We start from the raw sequence: 27,804 nt of genomic DNA, 5'->3' as shown, positions 1-27,804 counted from the left end.
GGGATTTGTGCTTCTCTCTCCCAGGGAGCAAAGATCCAAGTGAGAGTGGGTCTGCCTGGGGGGCTGCAGGTAGGGGGATGGTGGTGGTGCCCCAGAACCCTCTCCGTTCCAGTCCCCCTCTTCTTGGACCAAGCTTTGTCTCTCAACACCCACCACCTTCTTTCTTTATTCAAACTAGTTTAAAGGAAATTCGCTCAAAGAATATTGAGAAGTTGTCAGCCCCTCTCTGGGTCGGTTCAGGATGCCTGGGTGTCTGACAGGTGGTGGGTGAGCCCCCCGTGTAAACAGAAGGGACGAAGAAGGCTGCCCGGGAAGGGGCCACTCAGCTCCCCAAGGTGGGGTCCCGGCCGCCCTCACCTCCGGGTGCAACTCGGGTTGCTCCTTCGCCTTTTGCTGGTCTTCCTTCAGTATTTTCGCGTCTTCCTTGATGTCCTGGAGCAGCTCCATACCCTGAAACGTAGAGCACGGGCCGCGTGGTCCCAGGCCGCAAGCAGGCCTGGGCCCTACCACGCCCGCGTCTGCCGGCTCCGGCCTCCTCCCCCAGGTGCGCCTCCGGGGCTCAGCTCCAGGGGCCGCTGCAGAGCGGCCGGGGCGGGGGGAGGGGCGGACAGCCCTCGCGCCCACCTTGGGTACCGGCTCGCCGTCCTTCCGGACTTTCGTCGACCCTACTTGTGCTTTCCCCTCCGTAAGCAAGGGCACATCCTTCATTTCCAGCCAGTCCCGGGCGTCCAGCCCGCCGGCCTGGGACGGGAAGTTTTGCACGATGGCCTGCACCTGGCCCCCCATGGTCTCGAGCTGCAGGCTGAGGTCCTGGACCTGCCCGCCCAGGTCCTCCACCTGGCTCTCCAGCGCCTGCAGCTGTGCCCTGCTGCTTGAGACCCGCGGGGACTCGAACAAGCGACTCTGCTCGAGCATCGGGGACGGGAAGTCGATCCGAGTATCCTGCAGGTTGAGATTCCTGAGCATGGCCACGATGAGCGTGTGCAGGGCCGTGAAGTTGACGGCGCCCACCTCTGGGGTGCCGATGGCGAGATCGGCCAGCTCCCGGAGGGAGACCGAGGGGGCCGCCGTCGTCCCGGGCGGCATCGTGCGCCTTCTCCGGCGGCCCTGCCCCCCTCACGGCTTGTCGCGTTTCTGGGGCCTTTCCGGGCCCCTGCGAGGCCCCGGGGCACCCCCGCCCCTGGGTCCCGCCGCGCCAGGCAGCAGTCGCAGTCCGGAGCCTGCCTAGGGGACGGAGAGGAAGCGCCTGGCCCTCGGGCTTCCCACTCCTCGCTCCCGGGAAACGGGGGTCCGGGCACCGCTGAGCCCCCGCCGTCAGCCCGCCACCGTCCGATCTTCGGTCTCCGAGCTCCAGCCCTGGAGTGCTGCCTTGGCGGCTGGCCGACGTTTAGAACTGGGTGCGCGGCCCCGTTCGCTGCTCGCTTGTGGGGGCCCCCTGCGTGCCCCGAGGATTCCGCGCAAGAACACGCCCCGTAGAGAGCCGGCCTCAGCGCGGAGACCTGCCCGTCCTTGAAGACACCCCCGACCCCCGAAGACAGCCAGTCCTAGTGGGTCAGGAAGCCCTGGCTACACCCAAGGTGCCACCAATTTTTGTTCTCAGTAAACACTCCCAAACGGCGCTATAGGGCTGGACCGAGGCATTCCTACCAGGAAACACATCAGTTTTTCTTTTTTGTGGGGAGGGGGAGGGGGGAGGGGGATACCCCGTAAGGTTCACCTAGATTCCAGCTGATTTACTCTCCTGTGGAGGCCACAATAGTGGGAAGATTTAAGAGGCCTCATGGCCACTATGTTTTCTGTGTTTTAGTTGTTCCCTTCGCAGGGCGGTGGCACGGATCTAAGAGACGCAGTCCTGAGACCTTGGCCCCTTGGGAACAGTTCCCATAGCATTCTGCTCAATCAGACGGGAAGGTAACCTGGAAAAAGACCACTCACTACCCAGGCGGTTCGTCAGCCACCAGCTGACAGACCTTTTCTGCGCCGCCCTGGCCTCATTTATCTCAAAACAGACATCTGGTCAAGCGCCAGCCATCTCCCCTGGTTACAAGGCAGGACTCATTAGACAGGACCAGAGGAATCTGATGGTCTCAGCAATTGAGGCTTGACTTCCCCATACTAGATTCTCCCAGAAAACAGGTAACAATTTTCAGTGTTTATATTCAGGAAGCTAAAGAAAACTTGTAACTGCATCTATACTGTGTATTATTTTAACTACTTTTCAAATTCAAATTTTTAGTTTAGTCTGAACTGGTAAAATGGAAACCCTTCATGTTCCCTCCCTCCCCCTCCAATAAAAGCAATGTTTCCTGGAAATGGAGTTTTAGACACGAGTCTAAAACCTCCCTGAGGGTAACACCCAAGGAGTTTTGTTCACTATTATATTCCCAGAGCCTGACACACAGTAGGCCTTCAAGTGGTTGTTGAGATCATCAAAAGAAGAAATTATTTTTAGTCTTCTGTGCACTTACACTCTTACATTAGAAAACGTAAGGCTGGGGGCTTCCCTGGCAGTCCAGGGGTTAAGACTCCGCCTTCCAATGCAGGGGGTGCGGGTTCGATCCTTGGTCAGGGAGCTAAGATCCCACATACCTCAAGACCAAAAAACTAAAACATAAAACAGAATCAATACTGTAACAAATTCAATGAAGACTTAAAAAAAATAGTCCACATCAAAAAAATCTTAAAAAAAAAAAAGAAAATGTAAGGCCAGATCACAAAGTTGAAGTTGAAGCCTTAGGACTGAGCATCAGCTGTACTGGAGGCTGTGGTGTGGTGTGTGGGCTTAGCCGTTCTAAGTTCAGTGACTTTCTACTGAATGTGACTGCTACTACTACACTAGCTACGGCCAGAACATCAGCTCCCGCGCCCTCACGTTTCCATTTTCATGTCCCTGAGACTTGCTATCATGCCAGGCACACACTAGGACTCACTAAATACCAATGCAAAGGGCTTGTTAATCCCAGGAGATATATTCTCCTAAACGCTTTTGCTAAATAAGTACATTTAAAATCTCTTTTAGAGACATAGGAAAGATAACATTAACTGCAGATATAAATGGAATTTGGGGTTGAAAAGGACCTTAGCTTTCAATTCCTAACCTCCCCTTCCACAACCGATGACAGAGGGCCAGAAAGGACTGGTCATCTGCCCCACATCCAGGACAGAACCAGTCTCCTGAGTAACAGTCCACGGCTCTTCCTCTACAACCATGCTAATTATTTGATAATTTAGTTCTTTTCTCAGAATTCCCCTACTTGGATTATTAAAAAAAGGCAACTTCTTTGTGTGCTTGAAAAAGCAAATGTGCTCAAGTCTTGATGGCGGGCTGGGAACTTTCCTAGTCATTGGGAAAGGGGGAAAAATGTCCAGGAAACCTCCCTGCAGAGAAATACAATTGTACAAATAAGCGAATTGCCCTTTATTATCTCTTAGGAGCTATGAGAACCAATGAGAGACTACAGTTCACTTCTGGGCAGACACTCCTCCTGCCTGTTTCATTCAGTCCTGACTTGGATCAGACTAAAAGGTATAAAAAGTCTACATTTGCGGCAAGGCCTGCCCGACAAATAAGGTATTAACTAGAATCGTGATTATGTAATTTAAAATGGTGGCAGAAAGATCAAGTGCAGTCCTAAGTAATGCAACCAACCTAAGTGTCACCTGTCACACAGGGAAAAGTACGGTTACGTTTTTTGTTTTTTTTTTTAATTTAGGTTGAAAATATATTATTCAACAAGAATTTAACGTCACGGAATGTGAAGGGAACCTGCAGAGGGAGACTTATGTCCAGGAGCCATGGACCTGGACCACCACCCCACATTCAAGGCACCAGCTTCTGCAGAGTCTGGACAGAAGGCAGGAGAGTGGGCAGCTCTGCAATGTAGTGAAGACACTAGCAAGACAGAAAATTCTTTTATTTGCAATTTAAGAGCAACTCGGAGATCCAGAGTTAGGATGTGATTCTTTAATCTGATGTCCTCGCTAGGAGTAACACCACAGATGCTTCATTGTTCACTGGCGGCTGGCAAGAAGTTTCTCAAAGAAAAATACGATTCTCTGTAAAAGATGTGCATGAAGTTGACTGGCGAGAGGACAACTGGGATAGGAACAGTGCCGGGTGCTCAGCTGCCCTAACCAAGTTCAACATTAACACGGACGTTTCCCTGCGGTGGAAACAAACTGAATGAACGTTAGAGAGTTAGGACTTTATCTCCCTTTCACTCCCTTTCAATATCAACAAGATTTTCAGATTCTCTTCAGGAAGGTGTCTAACTTTTTTTTAAGGAACAGGATGCCGACGACAGACAGTTGAGGCCATGGACCTGTGATCTCTGTCTTCCCCTTGACCATCTTAATGCCTCCTACCCACCAAATTTGGCAAGAGAGACCACCTGCCTCCCTTGAAAGGAAATGCTGTGTACATAACTGACGGCACTGCTTTTCACACTGTTTTCCTTGGGAGTTCCAGGGCCAAGGCAACGAGGAAAGCTAGTCGTCCACTGTGATGTTTCGGAAAAGGTACGCCATGGACTCCCCGTTGTGGATTCTCCGAATCGCTTCAGAAAGAATCAGACTGATGTCCACAGTCTTAATCTTGGGACACTGCAGCTTCTGGACCTCGTGAGGGACAGTATTCGTCACCACCACCTGGTCGTTGCAGTAATGGAAAAGAAACGCTGTTACTGATATGTGCGGCCCAACGTGGTCACTCAGAAAAGTTTACCTAACGTGTGGTACCCACAGACCAAGGCTCAAACTATAAAACCTTATTCCACTCAGTACAGTTTTTACAAACTAACCCGACTTTACACAGGGCAAAGGTTACATGATTCAAAATAGAAGCTTAGGAAGGTCAGGGCTACGTATGCAGAAATGATAGGGTGAGCCCCAGCACTGCGGGAAACCTTCCTATTATCAAGGAAGAATTCAAGTCTTGAGAGAAACGCTACTATGGTATCAAATCATATTGAAATACAAATTATACTGAAGTACACAGACCAAATCTTTATGAAAACAGACATATATTCCTAACTATACATCTGCCCCAACAGACCACTAGCCACCCAAAGCACGATCTCACAGTCCTCTCGAGAGGCAGTAAGCAATACTGACTGAGGGGCTTCCCTGGTGGCGCAGTGGTTAAGAATCCGCCTGCCAATGCGGGGGACACGGGTTCGAGCCGTGGTCCGGGAAGATGCCACATGCCGCGGAGCAACTCAGCCCACACGTCACAACTACTGAGCCCACGAGCCACAGCTACTGAAGCCTGCGCGCCCAGAGCCCGCGCTCCACAACAAAGAGAAGCCACGGCAATGAGAAGCCCGCGCGCAGCAACGAAGAGCAGCCCCCGCTCGCTGCAACTAGAGAAAGCCCATGCGCAGGAACGAAGACCCAATGCAGCCAAAAATTAATTGATTAAAAATAATATTAAAAAAAGAAAATTTCAAAAATATAAAAAACTGAATGAGCCATTTAACTATTCACGGAAAACAGAGCAGCAAATTGTGACTCAACTTCCTTGAATGGGTCGTTCAGGACATCTACCTTACGCAGAAACAACGGCTCTCTGCATATAAAATAAAAAATTAAAGACTTCAAAAAAAAAGAAAAAAAAGAGCAGACAGACCTCGTCGATGGAGGACTCCTCAATCAGACGGGGGGCCTCCGCAGACAGGATGCCGTGAGTGGCCATGACGTAGATCTTATAAGCACCTCTCTCTTTCAGGATCTCCGCAGCAGCAACAAAACTTTCCACATCATCAATGATGTCATCCTGAGAAGAGACCAGTGTTAGTGCTAAGTTCCCTCCATCCCCATCTATAAACACACGCCTCCTTGCACTTTGCTTCAGAGGATGTCTAATGGAAAATCAGAGCTATCTGCCTGGGTCAAAGACTGAACGTCCATTTGGAACTGCGTGGCCTTGTAACGTGCATGACTGTCAACAGAAAGAGCAGCAAAGCCTTACAGTCATACGCAACATTGCGGCCTGAGTTCAGGAGACTGCCAAGACTCCCTTCCCTGTTTCAAATTTCTGATGAATCCCACATAGCCAGTGTCTCATTTACTTTTTTCCAAGAGAAAGTTAATAGAAGGGAACGGAGAAATAAAGTGAGCCATTGTAAAGGGCCGATCCTCTGGCCCAGCAGAGGCGTTTAGAGCTGGGAGCACGTGTATCGTGTTAAAGTAACAAAGAACAAGACACACGTTCTTGTTAGTGAGAATGGAACAGCCCACCTTCAGCTCACTTCACTGCCCATGAGCTTAAGGTTGAGTAGGTCAGCTAGTTTGACAGGACACAGACCCCTTCAGACAAAGGTTACCTATGGAATCGAATTTACTTACAGGTACTACTACTGTGCTCCTTTTACACCTGTAGGTTATAATAATCCCGGTTCATCTGTTTAAAAGTTTCTCCTAGTTGTCCTAGGGGAGCCTGGGTGAGAAAGGCTAGATGGGTCCACTTAAATGCATCATCGTCACTGGACACCAATCCTAAGGTAGACACCTACTAAGAGTAATGTCATCTCTGCACAGTAAGACTGTGACCTACCACAATGATCGCAATGCGTCCTCCAACATCTCCGACTACCGTGATCGGTGGCTTCTCCTTGGCCATCATCACTAGCAAAGCAAAACAAATCACAAGACCTCAGTTAGTCATGTATCACTAGGTAAATGTAGTCGTCACAACGCCATTCCCTGGAAGTGGTGGCAGAGCCAGGGCGGACGATTAAAAGAATATGCAAATTCCCCTCAATCAACCTGGGTGCTCTCAGAAACAGGTTACCCGGAGCAGCACCGTCCAACAGCAGGGAAGGTGAGCCATGAAAGTAAGTTTACATTTTCTAGTACCCACATTAGAAAGCAAAAAGAAGTAGGTGAAATTAATAGATTTTTATTTTACCCAATATAGCCAATATATTATTGTTTTGATACATAATCTATATGCAAATTTATTAGAGATGTTTTACTTTTTTTTTTTCATATTAAGTCTTCGTATTTGGTGTGCATTCTCCACACGCAGCGATTCTCAGTTGGGACCAGCCACGTTTCAAGGGCTCAGCAGCCCCGTGTGCCTAAGAGCCAGGCCACGCTGGGCGGCTCAGGCCTCAAGTCAGCGGGGAGCAGAGCAAGAGAGATCTCACTGGCACAAAAGCAGCACCGCGATGCCACTCAAAACAGAAATATTCCACTTGTAAACAGATGTAAATAAATGCCGCTCCGCAGAAAGTAAACAGGGAAAGGCTGCCAGACTGCCAGATAAATAGCAGGCTTTACTTCATTTTCTTCCAAGGCGACCTTACTGGGACAATGTAACCTTATTATCAGACAACTACACCACTGACATAATCGGTTTCCTGAAAGTTAGGAAGCTGAAGACAATAACCACAAGTCCATCATCTTTTCCTGATTTAACTGGTCCTTAAAGTAGAGGCTTCTTATCTCACTACAAAATTTATATGTGAAAACGGCCCATCAGTGCACAAAGCAAACTACAGGATGCAGAAGGGACATCGGAATTCACCCTGTAAAGGAGGTTAGTAAACTGAGGGCGGGGAAATATTTCAGAAGAACAGGCTAAACATTCTCCTTTTTCTGGAAAGCTTTTTTAAATTCTGAAATAGTTACTAAACTAGTAGTGGGGGAGCGGGAATAGAATAAATTCAGGGTAAGTATATATAGTTCAGTAATTATCAGTAAGCAATCCATTTTAGCTGACTTCTATCTATAGGCGCTGCAAACCTGGAAGAACATGTCCCTTTGCGTATACTAGCAAACCAGCTGAGTTGAAATTCAGCACTATTTTACAGGCAAATTTCAGTAGACATTTCCTGATTTCCCATCTTGGAAACAAGGGCAATTTGTTAAATGTGGGCAGTCAAAAAGGCTCTGCGTATAAGTATCACCTAGAAGGGGGAGGAAATAAACTACCAACATCAGAAAAGCCTTCCTCAAATTCTGTCTTTAAATTAAACCATGTGGGTAGGTGGTTACGTTGACCTACCCGCTTCTTAAAGAGATGTGGCCCCTTTCTTGACCATTTTTCTCTGTAAAATAAAAAAAAAGACTGGGCTTCCCTGGTGGCGCAGTGGTTGAGAATCCACCTGCCAATGCAGGGGACACGGGTTCGAGCCCTGGTCCGGGAAGATCCCACATGCCGCGGAGCAACTAAGCCCGTGAGCCACAACTACTGAGCCTGTGCTCTAGAGCCCGTGAGTCACAACTACTGAGCCCACGTGTCACAACTACTGAAGCCCACACGCCTAGAGCCCATGCTCCGCAACGAGAGAAGCCACTGCAATGAGAAGCCTACGCACTGCAACGAAGAGTAGCCCCCGCTCACTGCAACTAGAGAAAGCCCACGCGTAGCAACAAAGACCCAACACAGGCAAAAATAAATAAATAAATAATAATAATAATGACTCCTCATTTAAAAAAAAAAAAAAGACTGAAAGCCAGTAACCTTCATCAGACATCAACAGAAATTCAGCTCTCGTTTGATGCATGTCACAGTATTCCTGTTGACTTCTCTGTAAGCCTCTCCCCAAAAAACTTTTGTCAGTTTGAAATGAAAAACAGGCATGGCAAGGATCAAGGCTTAAAAAAAAAGGGTCAGTCCCCGCTCATAACTGCCTTTGGGATTGGCACAAACTGGATACATAATTTGGTGGCTACTAAAAGACGAGACAGACTTCATGATAGCATCAAGAGAACAGGACCTCACAGGCTTAAAAAAATGCCCCCAGGGCCTCCCTGGTGGCACAGTGGTTGAGAGTCCGCCTGCCGATGCAGGGGACACGGGTTCATGCCCCGGTCCGGGAGGATCCCACATGCCGCAGAGCGGCTGGGCCCGTGAGCCATGGCCGCTGAGCCTGCGCGTCCGGAGCCTGTGCTCCACAACGGGAGAGGCCACAACAGTGAGAGGCCTGCGTACCGCAAAAAAAAAAAACAAAAAAAAAACTACATCGACTTACTGCAGTAAAAATGTCAATTTAGCAAATGATTTCCAATGTTCTTATGGAGGAAGTAGGAAATTGTCTTCTGCATTTATAATTGGCATTTTCCAGGTAAAATAGTGCTGCTTTTACAACCATCCTTTAGATTACACACACACACACACACACACACACACACACACACACACACACTTTTACTGTTTCGCCAGAATCAAAAAACCTTCCTCTCCTAAAATAAAGAGTGAAAAGGGACTAAGAGGAATTATTCATTCCTTATCCATTTTGATCTCGGTCTATTTCTAATTCAATGGAATGTCAAACTTTATCAACAGACTGACATTAAAAAGAGATATACGAAATAAAATAAGGTCGCCAGTAGAACTAGAACTGAAATTACTTCCAAGCTCATAACGCTATCTACATGCAAACAAGTCAAAACCTACATTTAACAAATGCTCAAGAGGAGCGGATGTCGGTTTTCACTTTAGTGCTGAAAGCCACACCTTCACCAGTAAAATTAACAAGCCAGGAATATCACGGCAGAGCAGGTGCCTCCCTCTCATTTTTGCATTCCAAGCTCTTAAGTGTCACCACTGTGGCAAACACAGAGCACTGTTCAGTGGAACCACTGACACACAATCCTTTCAAGTTCGTTAGATTCCTTGCCATCAGGGAGGTATCAATTCTATCTTATAAAAGAGAAACATTTATACAACCTCACTTTTAATAAATTACTTTAAAAAAGGGCTTCTCAACCTTGGCACTATTGACATTCTGGGCTGGATAACTGTTCAGTAGCATCTGTGGCCTCTACTCACTAGATGCCTGTAGCACCCCATGCCCCCCAGCTGAGACAACCAAGAAATGTCTCCAGACACTGCCAAATATGCTCTCGGGAGCAAAAGCCCCCTCGCTTGAGAACTACCGCTCTAAAACAATGGGTTCCAGGGACTTCCCTGGAGGTCCAGTGGTTAGGACTTCACGTGCCAATGCGGGGGCTGTGGGTTTGACCCCTGGTCAGGGAGCTAAGATCCCACATGCCTCCTGGCCAAAAAACCAAAACAGAAAACAGAAGCAATATTGTAACAAATTCAATAAAGACTTTAAAACTGGTCCACATCAAAAATACTTCAAAAAATAAAATTAAATTTAAAAATGGGTTCCAGGAAGATAACATAGTTCTTCTTTCTTAAAAATACACAGACTCCGAGAGTCTGCTTTCCTTTGTCCTTGTTCTAATGTCTTCATCTTCATTACTATTGAATAAATTATGATGACATACTAGAAGCAAAACTGATATATAAACATAAAGCATATTTAATTTGGAAGGTACGGAATACAATTACACATACAAGAAATAACATTTTTTTCAGAATTCCCTTGGCTAAATCTATAAAAGGGGATCATAGAAAATGATCCTATGGAGACTTCCCTGGCATCCCGAATGCCTCAACCAAAAAAAGTAAAAAAAAATTAAAGAAAAAGAAAATCCTATGGCGATTATAAAAGTTGTAAACATACCAACCATCTAACAAGGAATGACAACACTGTTACAATAAGTAATAAGGCAACATTCTCAGAAGAGAATCTCACCATATAAAATACTGTGGCAATTTGGCAATATCTGTCAACTTAACTTCTGACCCAATAATCTGATTTCTTGGTCTTTATCCCGTAAATACATTCGGTCACTTATGAAAGAATGTAAGTCGAGGTTAATCACAGGCAATGACGTACAGTGACTGAGCGTATCCACTCTGGAGCCCAAATCTTGGTTTCTAAACACTACTTCCCACTGAAGGAACTGGGGCTCCATGGAGAAATGGTTGATCCCAGGGCTAAGAAAGTATGAGATGAACATGGAACATCTAGCTGTACCAGAAAGTAACAAGGAAGAGTCAACACATGATAGGGACACGTCCAAAGAACATGGGAGGCAGCCTGAAGGAGTCCTCTTTGGCCAAGTCTGAGACAGTTTGAGCGTTAACACAAGTAGTAGCAATGGACTATAACGTGCTGAATAAAACAAGATTCCACAAATCCACACTGATATAAATGACTGAACGGACAGGGAAGAAGGGGAATTAGAAAAACCTCCATTTGACAAAAATCATAGTAATAAGTGATTCAACCCAATATGAGGAAAGAAACAAGCCCCAATGAAAGGATATTCTACAAATAACTGGCCTGCACTCTTCAGAGTATCAAGGTCACTGGAGACAAAGAACAGAGGAGTCACTCCTGATTAACTGAGACCAAAGAGAAATGACAACTGGTGCAACGTGTGATCTTACACTGGGTCCTGGGCCCCAAAAAACTGCTTTCTTTTCCTCTGAAGGACATTGGTGGGACAGCCGGTAAAATGTGGATAAGGTCTGCAGATTAGATAGCAGTGTCGTAACAACGTTATTTTCCTGAGTCTGATAATCATACGTGGTTATATTAGACAGTCTGTTTTTAGGAAATATACACAAGTATTTAGTAATAAAGGGGGCATTATGTCTGCAACTCACCCTCAATCGTTCAGAAAAAAAAAAAAGGCATATAAATGTTCAATTTGGGGGCTCTGAGTGAAGAGTAGAGAGGAATTTGGTATTATTCTTTCACCTTTTCTCTAAGTCTGCAGTTAGTTCAAAATAAAAAGCTAAAAAAACAAAGTCGTGTGGATTCTGGAGTCAGCAGCTACATTCCAAACCCTGGCGCCACCAGCCCCGGCCGTGTGTCTCGGTTTCCTCACTGGCAAAATGAGGGATCACAAGAGCACCTATGCGTACTATTGTGTAAGGACCAAATTCGAAGATCTACTAAAGGGCTTAGAACAGCTCTTGGCACATAATAGGGACTCAACAGATGTTTATTTTATTTTATTTTAAAATTTATTATTATTATTTGTTTTATTTTTGGCTTGTGGGAGCTTAGTTCCCCAACCAGGGATCAGACCTGGGTCCACAGAAGTGAGAGCACCGAGTCCTAACCACTGGACCGCCAGGGAATTCCCAACAGACGTTTATTACTGTTGGAGCCTTGTTTTTTATACCCAAAGGTTGGGAGAAAAATAAGTGCATCAACAGGTGACTCGTTAAATAAATTATGGCATATCCATAAACAGTATACTATGAAACTGTAAAGACAGAAATCTGTATGGACTGAGAAGGAGCTATTGAATGAAAAAAGCAAGGGGCAGAACGATGTATAACATACAACTAACTGTTTGCGTGAAAATGAGGGAATTTGCTTGTATTTGCATAAAAGCTCTAAATGGATACACAAGAAACCAACCACATTGGAGATCAGAGTAGCTGCGGGAGAGGGGGGAGGTGGGTGGGTGGAAAGGTTTTTCACCATAAAGGATTTTATACTTTTTGAATTTTGAAATATGTGAATGTATTCCCTATTCAAGAACTTTAATTATGAAAATCTCAAAAAAAAATGCTGTGACACTAAAAATTAAAGAGTATATTACTTGTTTCTCATAATAAAAACCTCCAAAGTTGAAAACAGAGCAGTGGAAATTTTACAGAATGGGGAAAAAAAATTGTAATGTTTATACCTTAGACAGGAGCCTGTCTGAAATAACCTGTCTGCGGTGTAACCATGCTAATGTTTCCCCAACGTATTAGTCTGTATCTTTCTGAGGCATGGCAAATAGATACAGATTTTAAAAAGAAATACTCTCCTTCCTCTAAAAACCATGATATATCTTCCAGCATAGAATGCTTGTTATTGTCACTCAAAAGTCCACCGAAGTAAATAGCTTCCACTGTTGGATTAAAAATAAATTAGTCCAGTATCAGGTCAAAGGGCTACATCACTAAATTAAGTGCTAAAGTTACCTGATCACCAAAGCCTGATATGTGATCAATGGTTGCTATCATCCATCTTACCAAAATAAAAAAGCTTAAGATTTCACACCACTACACATATATCTTTTTTACTAAAGCTAAAATTGTTTCACTCTCTGAACGCCAAGTGCTGCCCAGATATGCTCAATTGTCCTTACCTAGTCTACAAAAGCATGTAACAAAATCTTTGACAAAAGGCAAAATCAGGGCTTCCCTGGTGGCGCAGTGGTTGAGAATCTGCCTGCCAATGCAGGGGACACGGGTTCGAGCCCTGGTCTGGGAAGATCCCACATGCCACGGAGCAACTGGGCCCGTGAGCCACAACTACTGAGCCTGCGCGTCTGGAGCCTGTGCTCCGCAACAAGAGAGGCCGCGACAGTGAGAGGCCTGCGCACCGCGATGAAGAGTGGCCCCCGCTCACCGCAACTACAGAAGGCCCTTGCCCAGAAACGAAGACCCAACACAGCCAAAAAATAAAAAAATAAAAAATTAAAAAAAAAAAGGCAAAATCAACATAATACCATTCGGTTATTTAAAAATACCACAACAGCATCTACATAGGTATTAACTCCTAGGCATTCATACTATTCGAAACTTTCTTCCATTTACAAATAGAATCAAACCACAGAGCCGATCTTACATGGCAATTCCAGCCCAGGGTGGACAGTCGCGTTCTTAACCATCGGGGGAGAATGACGGCCGTCATCCATGTCCAGCTCTGCACACTGAGCCTCCCCGTGGATCACAGCTAAACCCAGACGCAGCCTCTCTGCGTACGACTGGGCCCTAAGAGGAAGATAACGGGAAAGGGTGAGGTTCATGGGAAGGAAAACCCAAGCGCTGCTTTTTCATCACTTTGTTAACCACAGAATGAAAATATCACTTAACCTTTTATGGATATGCAAAGGAATTACTTCTACAAATCAGGAAGTGCGGCCCAGGCCGGAATGTAAATGCCTCAAGAGGCACTCGAGATGGGATGTGGGCTGGTATCTGATTCTAGATCATTTTGGTTCCACCCTTTGTCCAACAGTCTCACGCTCATCTTCAGGGCTTTTTTGGTTTGTTTTGGTTTTTTCCCCTATTTTTTGGCTGCGCCTCAAGGCATGCTGGATCTTAGTTCCCCAACCAGGAATCGAACCCGTGCCCCCTGCAGTGGAAGCGTGGTGTCTTAACCACTGGACTGCCATGGAAGTCCCTCATCTTCAGAAGAACTCTGTTCAAAAAGGTCTCAAAAACCACTGTCTCAAAGGCGCCCACAGTCTTCCTGTTTTCCTTTTCCTGAGAACTTGAAGGAAGAACTTCATTTTCTCCCAGGGGAAAAATGAGTAACTCCGAGAAATGCTCGTGTTGTTTGGAAACTAGAGGTAAAGCTGTGGTTTGGGGTATGACAACGATTTGAAGGAAAGCTGGAGCTGATGAGTTTTCACAAGCCGTATTAAGACAGACCTCGGATTCTGAAACACCCAAAAGGGATGTGCATAAATGTTTGGCTTATTTACCTTTTTGCAGCATCAGGAGACTTAGCTACGATGACTGCATTCCTATAATTTGGAATCTAGATTTGGAGGAAAAATAAGAAAATACTGAAAAGGTATCAAAAAAATAACACCTGGGTGCTGGCAATACATTTTTTTCCTCCTATAACAATGACCCACACTAGCAAACAAACAAGCTAGAATTTCATTCACTCATTTTAACATTTTTTAACCCTTATCCATTAGCATCATTGCCAAAGTCTGCTACATGAAGAAGATAAAAAATAATGAATTCCCCAAACCTTCATTTTAGGAAATATAAGCAAATTGCTAAAAATACTTAGAAGGAAATCCATTTTTAATTTCTTTAAAAAATACTATCCTCTGTGCCTAAATGCTGACCTTATCTGACTGCCTCAGGCATTAAGACTTAAGGGAGAGATCATTTGATCATTGGATGTGCCTTTCAATACTGAAATCTGGTACCAGAGAAGAACTACATAGGGTCTCCTTTGAGGACAATGGGGTATTTATTGATGCTCCTCACTTCTTCCTGGATATACTGAAGCAGGAAAGGTGAGGCTCTAAGGTTGTCCACAGGAAAGCTGAAAAAGCCTTGTATTTCCTTTTGATGAAGATCCATAGTGATAATGTGAGTTAAACCTGAAATTTTAAAACAAAAAATTACAAAGTTCACCCCTACAAGTTAACGGCTACAGTGGACACAAACTAGAAGCCCAATGCCTCTTTCCTAACGGAAGACTGAAGGCAGGGGGGTACTGGGAACAAGCATGTTTGTTATAGACCTTATTTGCAATCTTAACAAAACTTAATGAACTAAAGACAATGTTAAGCCTAAAGTAAAGGAACCTATAACCTTCCACATGGATTAAAACACTAAAACTAAAAAATAGTGCTCTCCCTCTACTATAATCATCAGCTTAGGCCTGAACACTGGGAAAAGAAAAATCAGGTAGAAGCAAAAATATAAACATGGGGCTTCTCTGGTGGCGCAGTGGTTGAGAGTCCACCTGCCGAGGCAGGGGACGCGGGTTTGTGCCCCGGTCCGGGAGGATCCCACATGCCGCGGAGCGGCTGGGCCCGTGAGCCATGGCCGCTGAGCCTGCGCGTCCGGAGACTGTGCTCCGCAACGGGAGAGGCCACAACAGTGAGAGGCCCGCGTACCGCAAAAAAAAAAAAAAAAAAAAAAAAATATATATATATATATATATAAAAACATGGAATTAAATACTGGAGCAAAAATAGATGTAAAAAATAGGCCTTGGTTAAAGAATCTAGGAAGAAATGTTAAAGGACTGTGGATTACGGCAGAAGGAATAGGAAAGCAAAAGCGAAGTAATATATATACTAGAAGGAAAGAAATCCACAGACACAATGATAAGAGTTTGGAAACGTGTATATGTCCGAAGAGAATGGGTCAAGTACAGAAAAACAATGAAAACACACTCTTATAATCAACAGTGCTAAGCAAAAAAAAGGTACACATATAAGTACATGGCAAATGGCCAAGGTCACTGAAAATTTTCCAGAGCGAAGAAGCAGAATTACTTGTTCTTTCCAAAAACATTACACATTTTTATAGAGAATGGAATTCAAATGTGTTTCTCAGGACTCAGATATATATTTGAGTTTTTAAATAAACATGCGGCAAATACAATCCCATTAATTGTAAAGGGCTATTACATTTGATTTGGAGGCCATAAAGTACGTCACCACTACACAAACACACAATGAAAATGATCTGCTACAAAGACAATCGGGGAGGGGGGAAAAAAGGAGTATATAAGCTGAAGAAGTAGTAAAGGAAAAATCCAGTTTTACTATTATGTACATCAACAGAATTTAGCTAAGGTTTAAATAAATCTAGACCTGAAACTCAAAAGATCACATCCGAATGCCAAGATCGCCATCTGAAGTTTCGATGATGATAAGATGAAATGGAAAAGAAGGTGGAATGAGGAAAAAGTCCAAGATGAGAGAAGTAAGCCCTGAAGCAGACAAGGTCACTCTGAAGGAGGACAAAGAGAACAGAAAAAGAAATGACACCTAAGCTCACACAGCCCTAAGCAGAACTATGCAAAAGGAAGCAACACTTAGAGGAAACAGGTCCCCAACCAGCTACCTGCGGTATGGACTAATCTGGCACGGGGGACGGTCCCAAGCACCGGCGCGGGGTCCCGGGGCGCTGGCCACACTCACCGGCTTTCGCTAGCATGGACGCCAGGAGCTTGCATACGATGGAGCCCCTCTTCCGCATCTTGCTCTGCTTGCTGTAGGGGAAGTAGGGGATGACGCCGATAATATTCCTGGCACACGCGGTCTTCAGTGCATAAGCCATGATCAGTAACTCCATCACGGCTGTATTCACGTCTCTGAAACACATGAGGTTTGCACTTTGGGATTAATCTCATTTATTAACCCCTGGCAAAGATCTCAACCTCAGCAATCTGACCGGGGCTGCCAAGAATGACGTGACGTGGATCCTCACGCTAGCTTACGACGGCACTTCCTGAAGAGAGGAGAAAGCTCACTGACTCCTCTTTATAGCCGTCTGAGTCCCGGTTTGCATGAGAGGTTACTTAAGTTCACACAGGGTTATCCACTTTCACCTGTGCCTGGATCTTCTACTGTCAGTGACACGGTCACCGGAGTGGCAGGTGAAGCAGGCAGTGACTGCTGACGACCAGAGTGAACCCACACCTGCTGGCACCATCCCTGGGATCTGAACTCGGGCCAGAGTGCTAGCACCTCGTTTTCCTGGGAACACCAAGGGAAACCCACCTGCCCTTGTATTTAGCTGCCGTAACCATAAAGAATTTGGTCTCTTTTTTTTCTTTTGGGAGTAGGGAAAAGGGTGAGGGGTGGGGAGATTTTGGAACTTAATTTCCAAATATCTCCCCCATCCCTTCTTTCCTTGAGATACATAGATTCCTAACAAAGATTACCCAGATAGACAAGAAAATATGAATCTGAAAGGTATTCAAAGGAAAGGCTATTTCCAAATTTTAACGAATGCTGACTGCTAACCCTTTGCCAAGGTTGATCCAGCAAAAAGTGGGGACTTCCCTGGTGGTGCAGTGGTTAAGAATCCACCTGCCTATGCAGGGGACACGGGTTCGAGCCCTGGTCCGCGAAGATCCCACATGCCGTGGAGCAACTAAGCCTGTGCACCACAACTACTGAGCCTGTGCTCTAGAGCCCGCAAGCCACAACTATGGAGCCTGAGTGCCACAACTACTGAAGCCCGTGCGCCTAGATCCCGTGCTCTGCAAGAGAGAAGCCACTGCAATGAGAAGCCCATGCACTGCAATGAAGAGTAGCCCCCACTCACCGCAACTAGAGAAAGCCCGCGCGCAGCAATGAAGACCCAACACAGCCAAAAATAAAATAAATAAATTTACTGGAAAAAAAAAAAAAGCATAAGGTGGCCTCTGCCCTTAAAGTTAAGGGCCTTGAAATCCTTCCGGATGACCTTCCAAAGCTCTACCCTCTCTCTCTAGCCTCCTCATACTCCTCTTTGGATTATCCAAGTGTCTTCAAATAGCCTCTCTTTTGCATCAGGAGTGTATCTCCCTTGCCTTCACCAGATAAAGAAGATCATTTCCCACGTCCTAGTTCCCACCCAAGTGAGGAGTAGGCTCTTCAGATTATACAGTTTCTGAATTATCTGATCTGCAGCAAAATGGAAAGCCTGCCATCAACATAGCAGAGACTTAATAAATGCTTGTTGAATAAGTGGTGGAATGAAATACTCATCACGAAATGCTTTTTAGCTTGAAGGACAGTCAGGCCATTTTCCCCCAGTCTCTTCCAGTTTATGTTTACACCTGTACCCCTGGAGTGAGCGATGCAAAGGACATCCTTTCACTCTGACAATGTTTTCCACACCCACGTTCAACTGGTGGAACTTCCAACCTCTCCTTTGTAGTTTGGATTTTTCACAACTATTTCAAGATTCTGTCCTAAGTTTCTATGTTTGTTTCTCCCACAGGGTAGGCAGAGTTGATTCTGGGCTCAACTTCAAGGTGCAGTTGTCAACCTAGACATGCCTTTTGCATTGCTGACAGGTGATGTTACTTTCCAGCTGCCATTTCCTTCCTCTGAAATAAAGTGGTACATTCTTCTCCCTCGTGCTCTCAAATTAATAATGTCCCAAGTCTGCCATCAAAAGGTCAGAGGACACACGACCTTTTGGTATAATCAGGAGAAAACACTTATCAAGGGCTTCCCTGGTGGTGAAGTGGTTAAGAATCCGCCTGCCATCGCAGGGGACACGGGTTCGAGCCCTGGTCCGGGAAGATCCCACATGCCGCGGAGCAACTAAGCCCACAACAGCCCCCGTGCGCCACAACTACTGAGCCTGTGCTCTAGAGCCCGCGAGCCACAGCTACTGAGTCCGCGAGCCTAGAGCCCGTGCTCTGCAACAAGAGAAGCCACTGCAACGAGAAGTCCGCGCACCACAACGAAGAGCAGCCCCTGCTTCCTGTATCTAGAGAAAGTGCGCACGCAGCGACGAAAACCCAACACAGCCCAAAATAAAAATAAATAAAATAAATTTTAAAAAAAGCCACTTATCAAACACCTCCAAGGTACTTAGGCATTCATAATATTTGGTCGATTTTCAGCACTTTTCAACAGTTTTCATCCTGGGTCATCAGTTCAACAAATATTTATTGAGCACCTTGCACCAGGCACTGTGTTAGGTGTGTCAGGTGGGGAGATAACAGGGTAAGCAAGGCTGACCTCATTTTGGGGGAAGGCCAGAGACGCCCCCGGGATCACCCTTGTAATCATCTGTCCCAAGGAGCACAGCTAACTCACCTAAGAATGTTCCCCTTCCCAAACACTTATCCTTCGTTCCAGAGGGGAGAGCCTCCCTTCCCACAACGGATCATCGACATTGATGCCTTGTGGGCTCTGGTGGCTGAGCTGGAAGCCTGCACAGTACTCAGAGGACAGAATACAGGTAACTCAGGAGTCCGCATCTAAACCACAGGCATCACATACACCGTAGCGAAAGCCTCCTCCATATACAGACTGCTCGTCAACGTTAGAAATAAAACTAGAGCTTTCTTAACCTTCCACTTGTGTGATGCGATGCGTGGCATTATAAAAGCCCCACCGGACCTGGTGGTTCCTCACACCAGATCCCAATGCCAACAATAACTGTGGAAGTTAATTAAACAGATCCTGGAAGAGGATCTATCTGGGTCATGGGTTTCCAGCTGGCTCTGTGATAGCATTTATAAGACAACCACACAACACGAGGTTTGGAGAGCACACAAGGGAAGGCCAGATGGTAAGACATGAATGTAACAAGAGGACCAGTTTTGGAGGAGCCTTGATTTCAGAGTAACTTTCTTTCCGCTAATGACTAATTTCTCTCCTGAGGTTTTTATTTTTTACTTTTTCCTCTTCCTAATGCCCTGTGCCAAGGGAGTCAACATTCTCTAGGCTAAGGAAAGCCTCCCCGCCCCACCCCTTATTGGTCAGGACGGCAACAAAAGGGCCTTTGTCACAACGGCTTTACCCATTCACTGAGGGACACTGGACAAACTGGATACCAAGCAGTTACTCTGCGGGCCAGCAGGGCGAAGAGAAATTGGCTGGCAGCCTCTGCTTTGTTTATCTGTTCCCTAAGACTGTTCCAAGTACATCCTGGCTAGTGCCTGCAGTCTTTGTATCTAAGTAGGACAATCTTAACTGTTTACCAACTATTTTTCTCTGGCCTAAGACTATCACATCTTATATTAAACTCAGCCCTGACTGCTCTCTCATTTTCGATAGACGAAAACGAGAGTTAACGAAACAGACATGGTCTATACGTATCAATTAAAATTGCAAAGACAGACCAACACCACAGATGCAAGTACTGAGAACAGGTCATTTGCCCCGTCCCCACCTCCAACAATGAATTCCCTGCAGCAAATCAGCTGTAATGTTCTTTTAATGCCTCTTCTTATGTTACATCACCATACCAGAACCTGTAACATAAAACATGAAATTGTCCTTCAAAAAACACTTTGTGAGCTTCATATCTATTATACTTAGTTCCAACGCTCAGTACGTTTCGAAACTCCTTGAGTACCACCCTGTGATATTGTGATTTCTAATAAGAAATATGTATTTGGTTCCCATTTCGGGCACCAAGATCCCTTCTAAAACCTTTGGAATTTCCTAAGCCTCGAGAGGAATGAAGTTGTCTTTAGTTACGTTAAGGAGGTGACTTCTGGACTGCACCTAAAGGAGGGGACTGGTTGCCAGGGGACAAACCACGGGATTAGAGGGGTTGGACTTTCAGTCCCATCCCCACGACCTCTGGAGGTTGAAACAATCGCCTAAGGCTAACGATATCATCAATCATACCTATGTGATGAAGCCTCAGTAAAAAGCCAAACGGAGGGGGTTCAGAGAGCTTCCAGGTTGGAGACCGTGTAGAGACTGGGGAGAGTGGCGCGAAAGCTCCGTGTCCCTTCCTGCATACCTTGCCCTACACATCGCTTGCATCCGGCCCTTCCTGAGATACATCCAGAAGGTGAATTCCAAAGAAATTCTGAACAACGGCAGCACCAGATAAAGGTCTATATTGTATCTCAGGACATCGGCTCTAAAGGCGACCGAACTCATTTCAACGTCTAAGCTTTGTTCTGTTTGTCTAAGATCAGCCTTATTACTTCAGGTAACATCCTCTCCTCCTCAATAGAAAAATCTGTAAGATACATTCCTTCCCATTGTGCACAGGGATGTTCCCTGCCATTCCAGTAAACAAAGGATGCTGCCTGCCATCCCAGTTCCACCAGGATCAAGCCACTTGCCACTGCAGTCGCCCACTGAAGGCAAGCCCCGAGGGGAACTCAGGATGGAGGAAAATAAGCAGCACTGTGGGCTTGGGATACCTGCCCTAGATAGAAAGATGCATATCTAAGGAGTCATTTCAGTGACCCCAGATCCCTGCATCTTCCCAAGTACAGAGAAGCACTCAAATCATTAACTTGAGATGTCTGTTCTTTTGTGAGCAGCAGTAATCTTGTGATGTTCCGCTACATGGTTTTTTTCCAGCAAAAACCTCATATACATCCTGGCTCCTCCCTTACCTCTTTGGAGCAGTTTCTCAGAGCCATCTGAGGGGCTGGCTCCGGGCTACAGTCCTCAGTAAGGTCCCCAAATAAAACTTAACCTGCAACTTTTAGGTTGTGTGTTCCGCTTCAACTGACAATCTATACAACCAATTATAGCAGAGAGTACTAAAAAACTAAATTCCCCGCTAAATTAACAAAATTTAGTTGTCACTAAAATATTCTGTAGTCGGCAATAAAATAGTTTATTGTGACAAACCCAATAACCCTTTTTTTTTTTTTCCAATAACCTTTTTATGGGATACATACACACAGACTTCTCTTTGTCCTTTCTCCAAATTTTTCCTCTCCAATCCCCATCATCCTAAGAGATACAGGAACCACAAGGTGAGGATGTTTTTGCTTTGATACCACCAAACTGAACCACAGGTGAAACAGAAGGGAAGGGGGCAGGGCACAACCGTTAAAAGCATGACATAGCCTGAGGATATGACAGAAACTGATTAGAACAAAATGGGTCCAAGATGGCGGACAAGTCAACTTCCACTAGACCTTGAGCCTCAGTATACGCTCACTGTAACACATCAGCAAGCTAAATGACACACCCACAGGCGCCAGGACAGTTCCAAGACGCACCATAAGGATCAAAAAGTGGGCGGTGGCCCACTTCCTGGAAATCCCCGCCCCTTCCTGAAATAGCTGGAATACTCCTCCCACTCATTAGCCTATGAAATGACCCACCCCTATAAAAACCGACAACCCCACACCCTGGTGCCTTTCTCACCTTCTGAGATGGCCCACACTCTTGTCTACGGAGTGTGGTTCTCTCTAAATAAATCCACTTCTTACCTATCACTTTGTCTCTCACTGAATTCTTTCTGTGATGAGACATCAAGAACCTGAACTTCGGGGGCTTCCCTGGTGGCGCAGTGGTTGAGAGCCTGCCTGCCAGTGCAGGGGACACGGGTTCAAGCCTTGGTCTGGGAAGATCCCACATGCTGCGGAGCAACTGGGCCCGTGAGCCACAATTACTGAGCCTGCGCGTCTGGAGCCTGTGCTCCGCAACAAGAGAGGCCGCGATAATGAGAGGCCCGTGCACCGCGATGAAGAGTGGCCCCCACTTGCAGCAACTAGAGAAAGCCCTTGCACAGAAACAAAGACCCAACACAGCAATATCAATCAATCAATCAATATTTATTTTAAAAAAAGAACCTGAACTTCATTAAGTCCTGAAACCAGGTGTGTGATCTCAGTTGGAAGACCATGGGTTTGGGCCGGGTTCGAGTCCCGGCACGTGGGTTCAAGTCCCAATCTGAGGTTTCACAAGGAAGACAATTATGGTTTCTCAATAATCTCAAAACAAGTACACACAAGGGAATTGCACCATCTTCAGGACAGGGTTCTGGTTTCCAAAAGCACCATGTATATCTGTGCTGCTCCTTCAAAAGGAAACCTTTCCATACGGTAAGTGTGTAAAATGGCTGTCAAGGTTATTCTAGAAGATTCACTTTCTCTGCTGCAGCTCCACGGACTGCTCCCTACCTCTTCCTTTGTTCAAATTTTCGAGTATCCTAAGCACAAGTGGGAAAAAAAAAACTACAAACGTTTCCCAATTAGCCATTAACCAACTCATTTTTCCATGTTAATTTGTCCTTTCCCTGGAAAACACCTGCACAGTGTAAAGTTCCGTATGTATTACTGCCCCAGGATGACTCTAAACTGCATGTACTAAATATTTCTACTGCATTCTTGGTTACCATGAGATATGGAAACCAAGAATTAGATAGAGCACAACTTCTTGTCACAAAGAAGTCTAACCACAAGCTGTCTCAAGATCCCAAGACAGGGCTGTTAATAGTGAGTGTTAAAAAAAAAAAAAAAAAAAATAGCGAGCGTTATTTTGCCGTGCCAATAGACTGTGAACTGATACTGTTTATGACGTGTTAAAGAGGCCTGAACTAAAAGTAGGGAGGGAGATGTATTGTAACAAAAAGGAAATTATGGATATAGCTGTCCCTCTACCCCACATGCATTAACAAGTGCACAAGGATACCCCAGTGTGGAAATCTGTGGTTAGAGGACATAAAAGGGGGTGATGATGACACCTGCCTCCGAGGGTGATGACTGGTGGAGGGGCTGATCCACCTGAAGCCCTTCAGCCTCACACACGTCACCAACTTCACACACCAGCCACGGCAAAGTCTGCTATTACTATTATTATTATATCTCTCCCCTACTTCCTGAATTCATAATGAAAGTAAAGGAATTAGAATACTCGATAGCCTCAGAGATGTACTATAAAAACACTTGGTCCTTGACATATACACACTACTACGTATAGAACAGATAATTAATAACCTACTGAATAGCACAGGGACCTACTCAATACTCTATGATGACCTATATGGGAATAGAATCTAAAAAAAAGTGGATATATGTGTATGTAAAACGGACTCACTTTGCTATACAGCAAAAACTAACACAACATTGTAAATCAACTACCCTCCAATATAAAAAAAAAATTTTAATTCGGTCTTGCTAAGTCAATCCTATGATTAAGAAATTGATTGGAAAAGATCATACTTTCACAAAGGCATCAAAGCCTCGACCATCCCAGCTCATCATGAAAATGAAGACTGGTCAACGCCCTGGCTCTCCAACAGCCGGCCGTCAGCTGTCTACACACAGCAGGAAGGCAGCTCATCAAGTCCTCGGTCACTAACGGCATCCAGGACTATCTGACACAATGGGGTCCCTGACGTGACAAGGTCATAACCTCTTAGTTCCTCCCCCAACTCAGGGATGATCCCTGATTACACGGAACAGAATAGAGCTACCAAGAGCACAGCTGCTCACAGGCTAGCACACAACTGACCACGACCAACTTAACTCTTGTCCTAGAGATGAGTTCAAAGTCAGAGCTCAAATTCCAGGCTGAGGTGCAGACCTGGGAATTAAGGCGAAGATTCCTTAAAGATAAACAATTCCTGACAGGACACACCTTCTTTTGCTGCCATAAATTCAGTTAGGGTAGAGTAAAGAGACTTCACTGACCACCACTGCCTCTGGACTCAGACCCCCGTATTTCCTGGAGGATGAGTGACAAAGGTGGCCCGTCTATGGCTACAAAGGTCGAGGTTCTGTTCTCTCTCCCTCAGTAAACTAGTAAAAGGCTCTCAGTAGTCTAAGGAAGCCAGGCCAAGGATCTAGGGTCACCTGCAGCTCTGTCCTATACCCTAAGGAACTTAAGAATTCAGAGGTAAAAAAAAAAAAAAGTGGTGACAATGCAACCTTACTATTCACCACCAACAAAAACCGGGATAAGCACAGAAGGCCAGGCAGCAGCCAAAGGGAGTGTCAAAGCTCTCTGACTACACGTTCTAGGGCTACGCAAGCCCCACAGGCTTTCCCCTCATTCCTGAGGTGCAGTGTCAAACAAGAGCATGGGGCGAAAAGATTCCCGTCACCAGGGGACAAACAGTACAAAACCAAAATTGCTGGAGGAAACATAAATTAGTAGATCCTCCATGGAGGGCAATATGCAATTATCTATCGATGCCACAAAGATTTCAAGTGTGTATCAACGCGGCCACATCTATCAATACTACAAAATGCATGGATCCTCACACCCAGCAATCGCGTTTCTCAGAATCATCGTACAGACACACCCCAAACACGGGCAATGTGACGCACATACAGGATGTTCTGCAGTTGGCAAGCGCAAGACTAGAGACGCAGCATATGCGACAGGCTGAACCAGCTTCGGTGTGTCCACAGAACACGGTATGACGCCACAGAAGACAAGATGGGAACACAGCTCCACTGAATCCCACCATAACGAAATACGGCAAACCTAAACTGAGGGCCATTCGACAAAATAAACTGGCCAAAGTGTCGTCTTCAAAAGTGACAGAGTTTTGAAAGTCAAGGAAAGACCGAGGGATGGTTCCAGACTGTCCAGAAGACACGACACAGACAACTAAGTGCTACCTGAGCCTCGACTGGCTCCTTGTGCCCGGAAGAGGCCTGGGGGACAGCAGATGACACGGGGATGGGGTCTGAGGCTTAGGTGGTGACAACACAGAGGTCTCAGTATCCTGATTCTGATGGTGGCACTGTGGCTGTATAAGAGAAAGCCCTTGTTTGTAGGAACTACACGCTGAAGTGTTTGCGGTGGGGAGGCACCAGGCTGGCAACTCTGTCTAAAGTGGCCGCACAGCACAGGCTTATTTTCTGGAAGTTTGTGATTGTTTCAAAATTAGAATCTTTTAAAGATAAGGTAACTCCTTCTGTATTGATACAGTACAATGCTTTATTTTTAAAAGTTCAGCAAAGTGTATTAGTTCTTTTTTTTTTTTTTTTTACTGCATGTTAAGTGTATTGACTGATCTAAAAGAAAATATTTACAAGTGGATGAAGCATTTCAGGATTAAGTACATCTAGGCAAAGAAGACCTCAGTGTAGGAAAAATTTTTGACTCAGTGAAATATTTAAAAATAATTGTATTTTTTCAGTGATTATAATGTAGTCAAATCTATAAACTTCATATTTAAAAAATGTTAACATAATTGATGTGTACAAGTATGGTTATTTTCTAACTGTCTTTTTCTTCTGGGAAGAGGAATCATTTCTGAGTAAACTTTAGGTAGATATTAGAATCATTGCTAACTTACCAATTTAGAGTATCTTACATGCTTTCTTTTATTTTTTTTTTGAATTTTTGAATTTTATTTTTTTTATACAGTACGTTCTTATTAGGTATCCATTTTATACATATTAGTGTATACGTGTCAATCCCAATCTCCCAAGTCATCCCACCCACACCCCTGCCCGCCACTTTCCCCCCTTGGTGTCCATACGTTTGTTCTCTACGTCTGTGTCTCAGTTTCTGCCCTGCAAACCGGTTCATCTGTACCATTTTTCTAGGTTCCTTTTTTTTTTTTTTTTTTTTTTGGCAGCACCACTAGGCCTGTGGGATCTCAGTTCCCTGACCGGGGACAGAACCCTGCAGTGGAGGCACGGAGTCCTAATCACTGGGCCGCCAGGGAATTCCCTATTAGACTCCTTCTATGTAAAAATTAAGAAAAACATATAAGCAACTGCTTGGGCACACAGAGTCTCTGAAAAGAAAGCTTAAGAACCTGATAGCACTTGCCGTATCCGGGGAGGGAAGCAGGGTGGCTGATGGCAGAGGCAGGACTCATCATACACCCTTTTGAAACCTGAACCATGCAGATAAATTAAAATTACTTTTATTTTGGTTTTGAGGATCACCCGAATTATGGAACCTAAATTCGTATGCACATTATCAAATAAAGAGGAACAAACAGGTATTTAGTTATCTCAGAGGGCTGGGGAATTTTTATTTTCCGATACACATTTCTATACTGCCTGTGTTTGCAGAGATGAACATTATTCTTCATGATCAGAAAAAAGTATTAAAATACTTAGTATCTACCAGTTACCAGTGTACAGGGAACTCTGTTATATCTGGGTTCAGATTACTCACTCGGTGACCCCGTGGTCCTCAGTTTCCTTCAGACCCAGTTTCCTCAATCCCTTCACAGGGGGCTGTAAGGAAAAACAGTTTTTCCCTTCTCTGTACAACACTGAATACTTCTGGTCACCAAATGTGTGGGGATTTTCCCACACGTAATTCTCGGAATCTCAGGACACCAGCCGGGCATCCTACAATTCAACTCAATGCTGACACTCTCTGCCTGGACAAAGCATCAGATCCCACAGGTTAAGGGCCCAGTAAGACTGCCCCCTTCCTCACTTCAGACATGGGCAAGCCCCGGCTGTCACCTGTGCTTCTGACCAACCCGCTATAAATCAGAGGTTCCCATGACCCACTCCTCAGCTCCGATTAATTTGCTAGAGCAAAGTAAAAAAAAAAAAAAAAAAAGAAAAAGGCAAAAAAAACCTCAAGGACTTCCCTGGCAGTCCAGTGGTTAAGACTCCGTGCTTCCACCGCAGAGGGCACAGGTTCTATCCCCAGTTGGGGAACTAAGATCCCGCATACCTCGTGGCATAGCCAATAAATAAAACTCAGAAAAACAGTTTTCTCACTAGATTACCAGGTTACTATCAAGGATGTAACTCAGGAACAGCCAGATGGGGGAGGTGCACAGGGCGAGGTATAGGGCAAGGGGTGCAGAGCTTCCACGCCCTTTCTGGGTGTACCACCCCCTAGCACCTCCACGTCTTCACCAACCCAGAAGCTCTCCGAACCCAGTCCTTTCTGTTTTTTATGGAGGCTTCATTATACAGGCACAACTGATCAAATCATTGGCCACTGGCGACTGATTCAACTTCCAGCCCCTCTCCCCTCCCCAGAGGTCAGGGGGGCTGGGCTGAAAGTACCAACCCTCTAATCACAAGGTTGGTTACCCTGGCAACCAGCCCCCATCCTGTGTTTACCCAG

The 27,804-nt window shown here is 45.3% G+C and overlaps 2 protein-coding genes across 13 annotated transcripts in view; both read right to left on the bottom strand.

The window, feature by feature from the left end:
- Positions 1-2,257, bottom strand: part of QRICH2 (glutamine rich 2) — a 28,070-nt gene extending 25,813 nt beyond the window's left edge. The window contains exon 1 of one of the 2 annotated variants that reach the window (XM_073797851.1): positions 358-2,257. In XM_073797851.1, coding sequence (XP_073653952.1) covers positions 358-1,086 — 729 coding nt within the window. In that variant the 5' untranslated portion in view covers positions 1,087-2,257. The remainder of the gene's footprint in view (positions 1-357) is intronic. The other variant, XM_073797850.1, reaches the window with a different exon arrangement.
- A 1,642-nt stretch (positions 2,258-3,899) lies between these two features.
- The window catches only part of PRPSAP1 (phosphoribosyl pyrophosphate synthetase associated protein 1), a 51,995-nt gene continuing 28,090 nt past the window's right edge, over positions 3,900-27,804 (bottom strand). For all 11 annotated transcript variants that reach the window (XM_073797861.1, XM_073797853.1, XM_073797859.1 and 8 more), the window contains 7 exons: positions 16,501-16,673; positions 14,828-14,943; positions 14,305-14,360; positions 13,443-13,588; positions 6,554-6,624; positions 5,627-5,773; positions 3,900-4,647 (listed from right to left, as the gene is read on the bottom strand). In XM_073797861.1, the coding sequence (XP_073653962.1) occupies positions 4,489-4,647; positions 5,627-5,773; positions 6,554-6,624; positions 13,443-13,588; positions 14,305-14,360; positions 14,828-14,943; positions 16,501-16,673 (868 nt within the window). In that variant the 3' untranslated portion in view covers positions 3,900-4,488. The remainder of the gene's footprint in view (positions 4,648-5,626; positions 5,774-6,553; positions 6,625-13,442; positions 13,589-14,304; positions 14,361-14,827; positions 14,944-16,500; positions 16,674-27,804) is intronic.

Source organism: Tursiops truncatus, chromosome 20 (assembly GCF_011762595.2).
Source record: "Tursiops truncatus isolate mTurTru1 chromosome 20, mTurTru1.mat.Y, whole genome shotgun sequence".
Lineage (NCBI taxonomy): Eukaryota > Metazoa > Chordata > Mammalia > Artiodactyla > Delphinidae > Tursiops > Tursiops truncatus.
The sequence above is the reverse complement of the archived record's forward strand: the minus strand, read 5'-3'. Positions and strand labels throughout refer to the sequence as shown.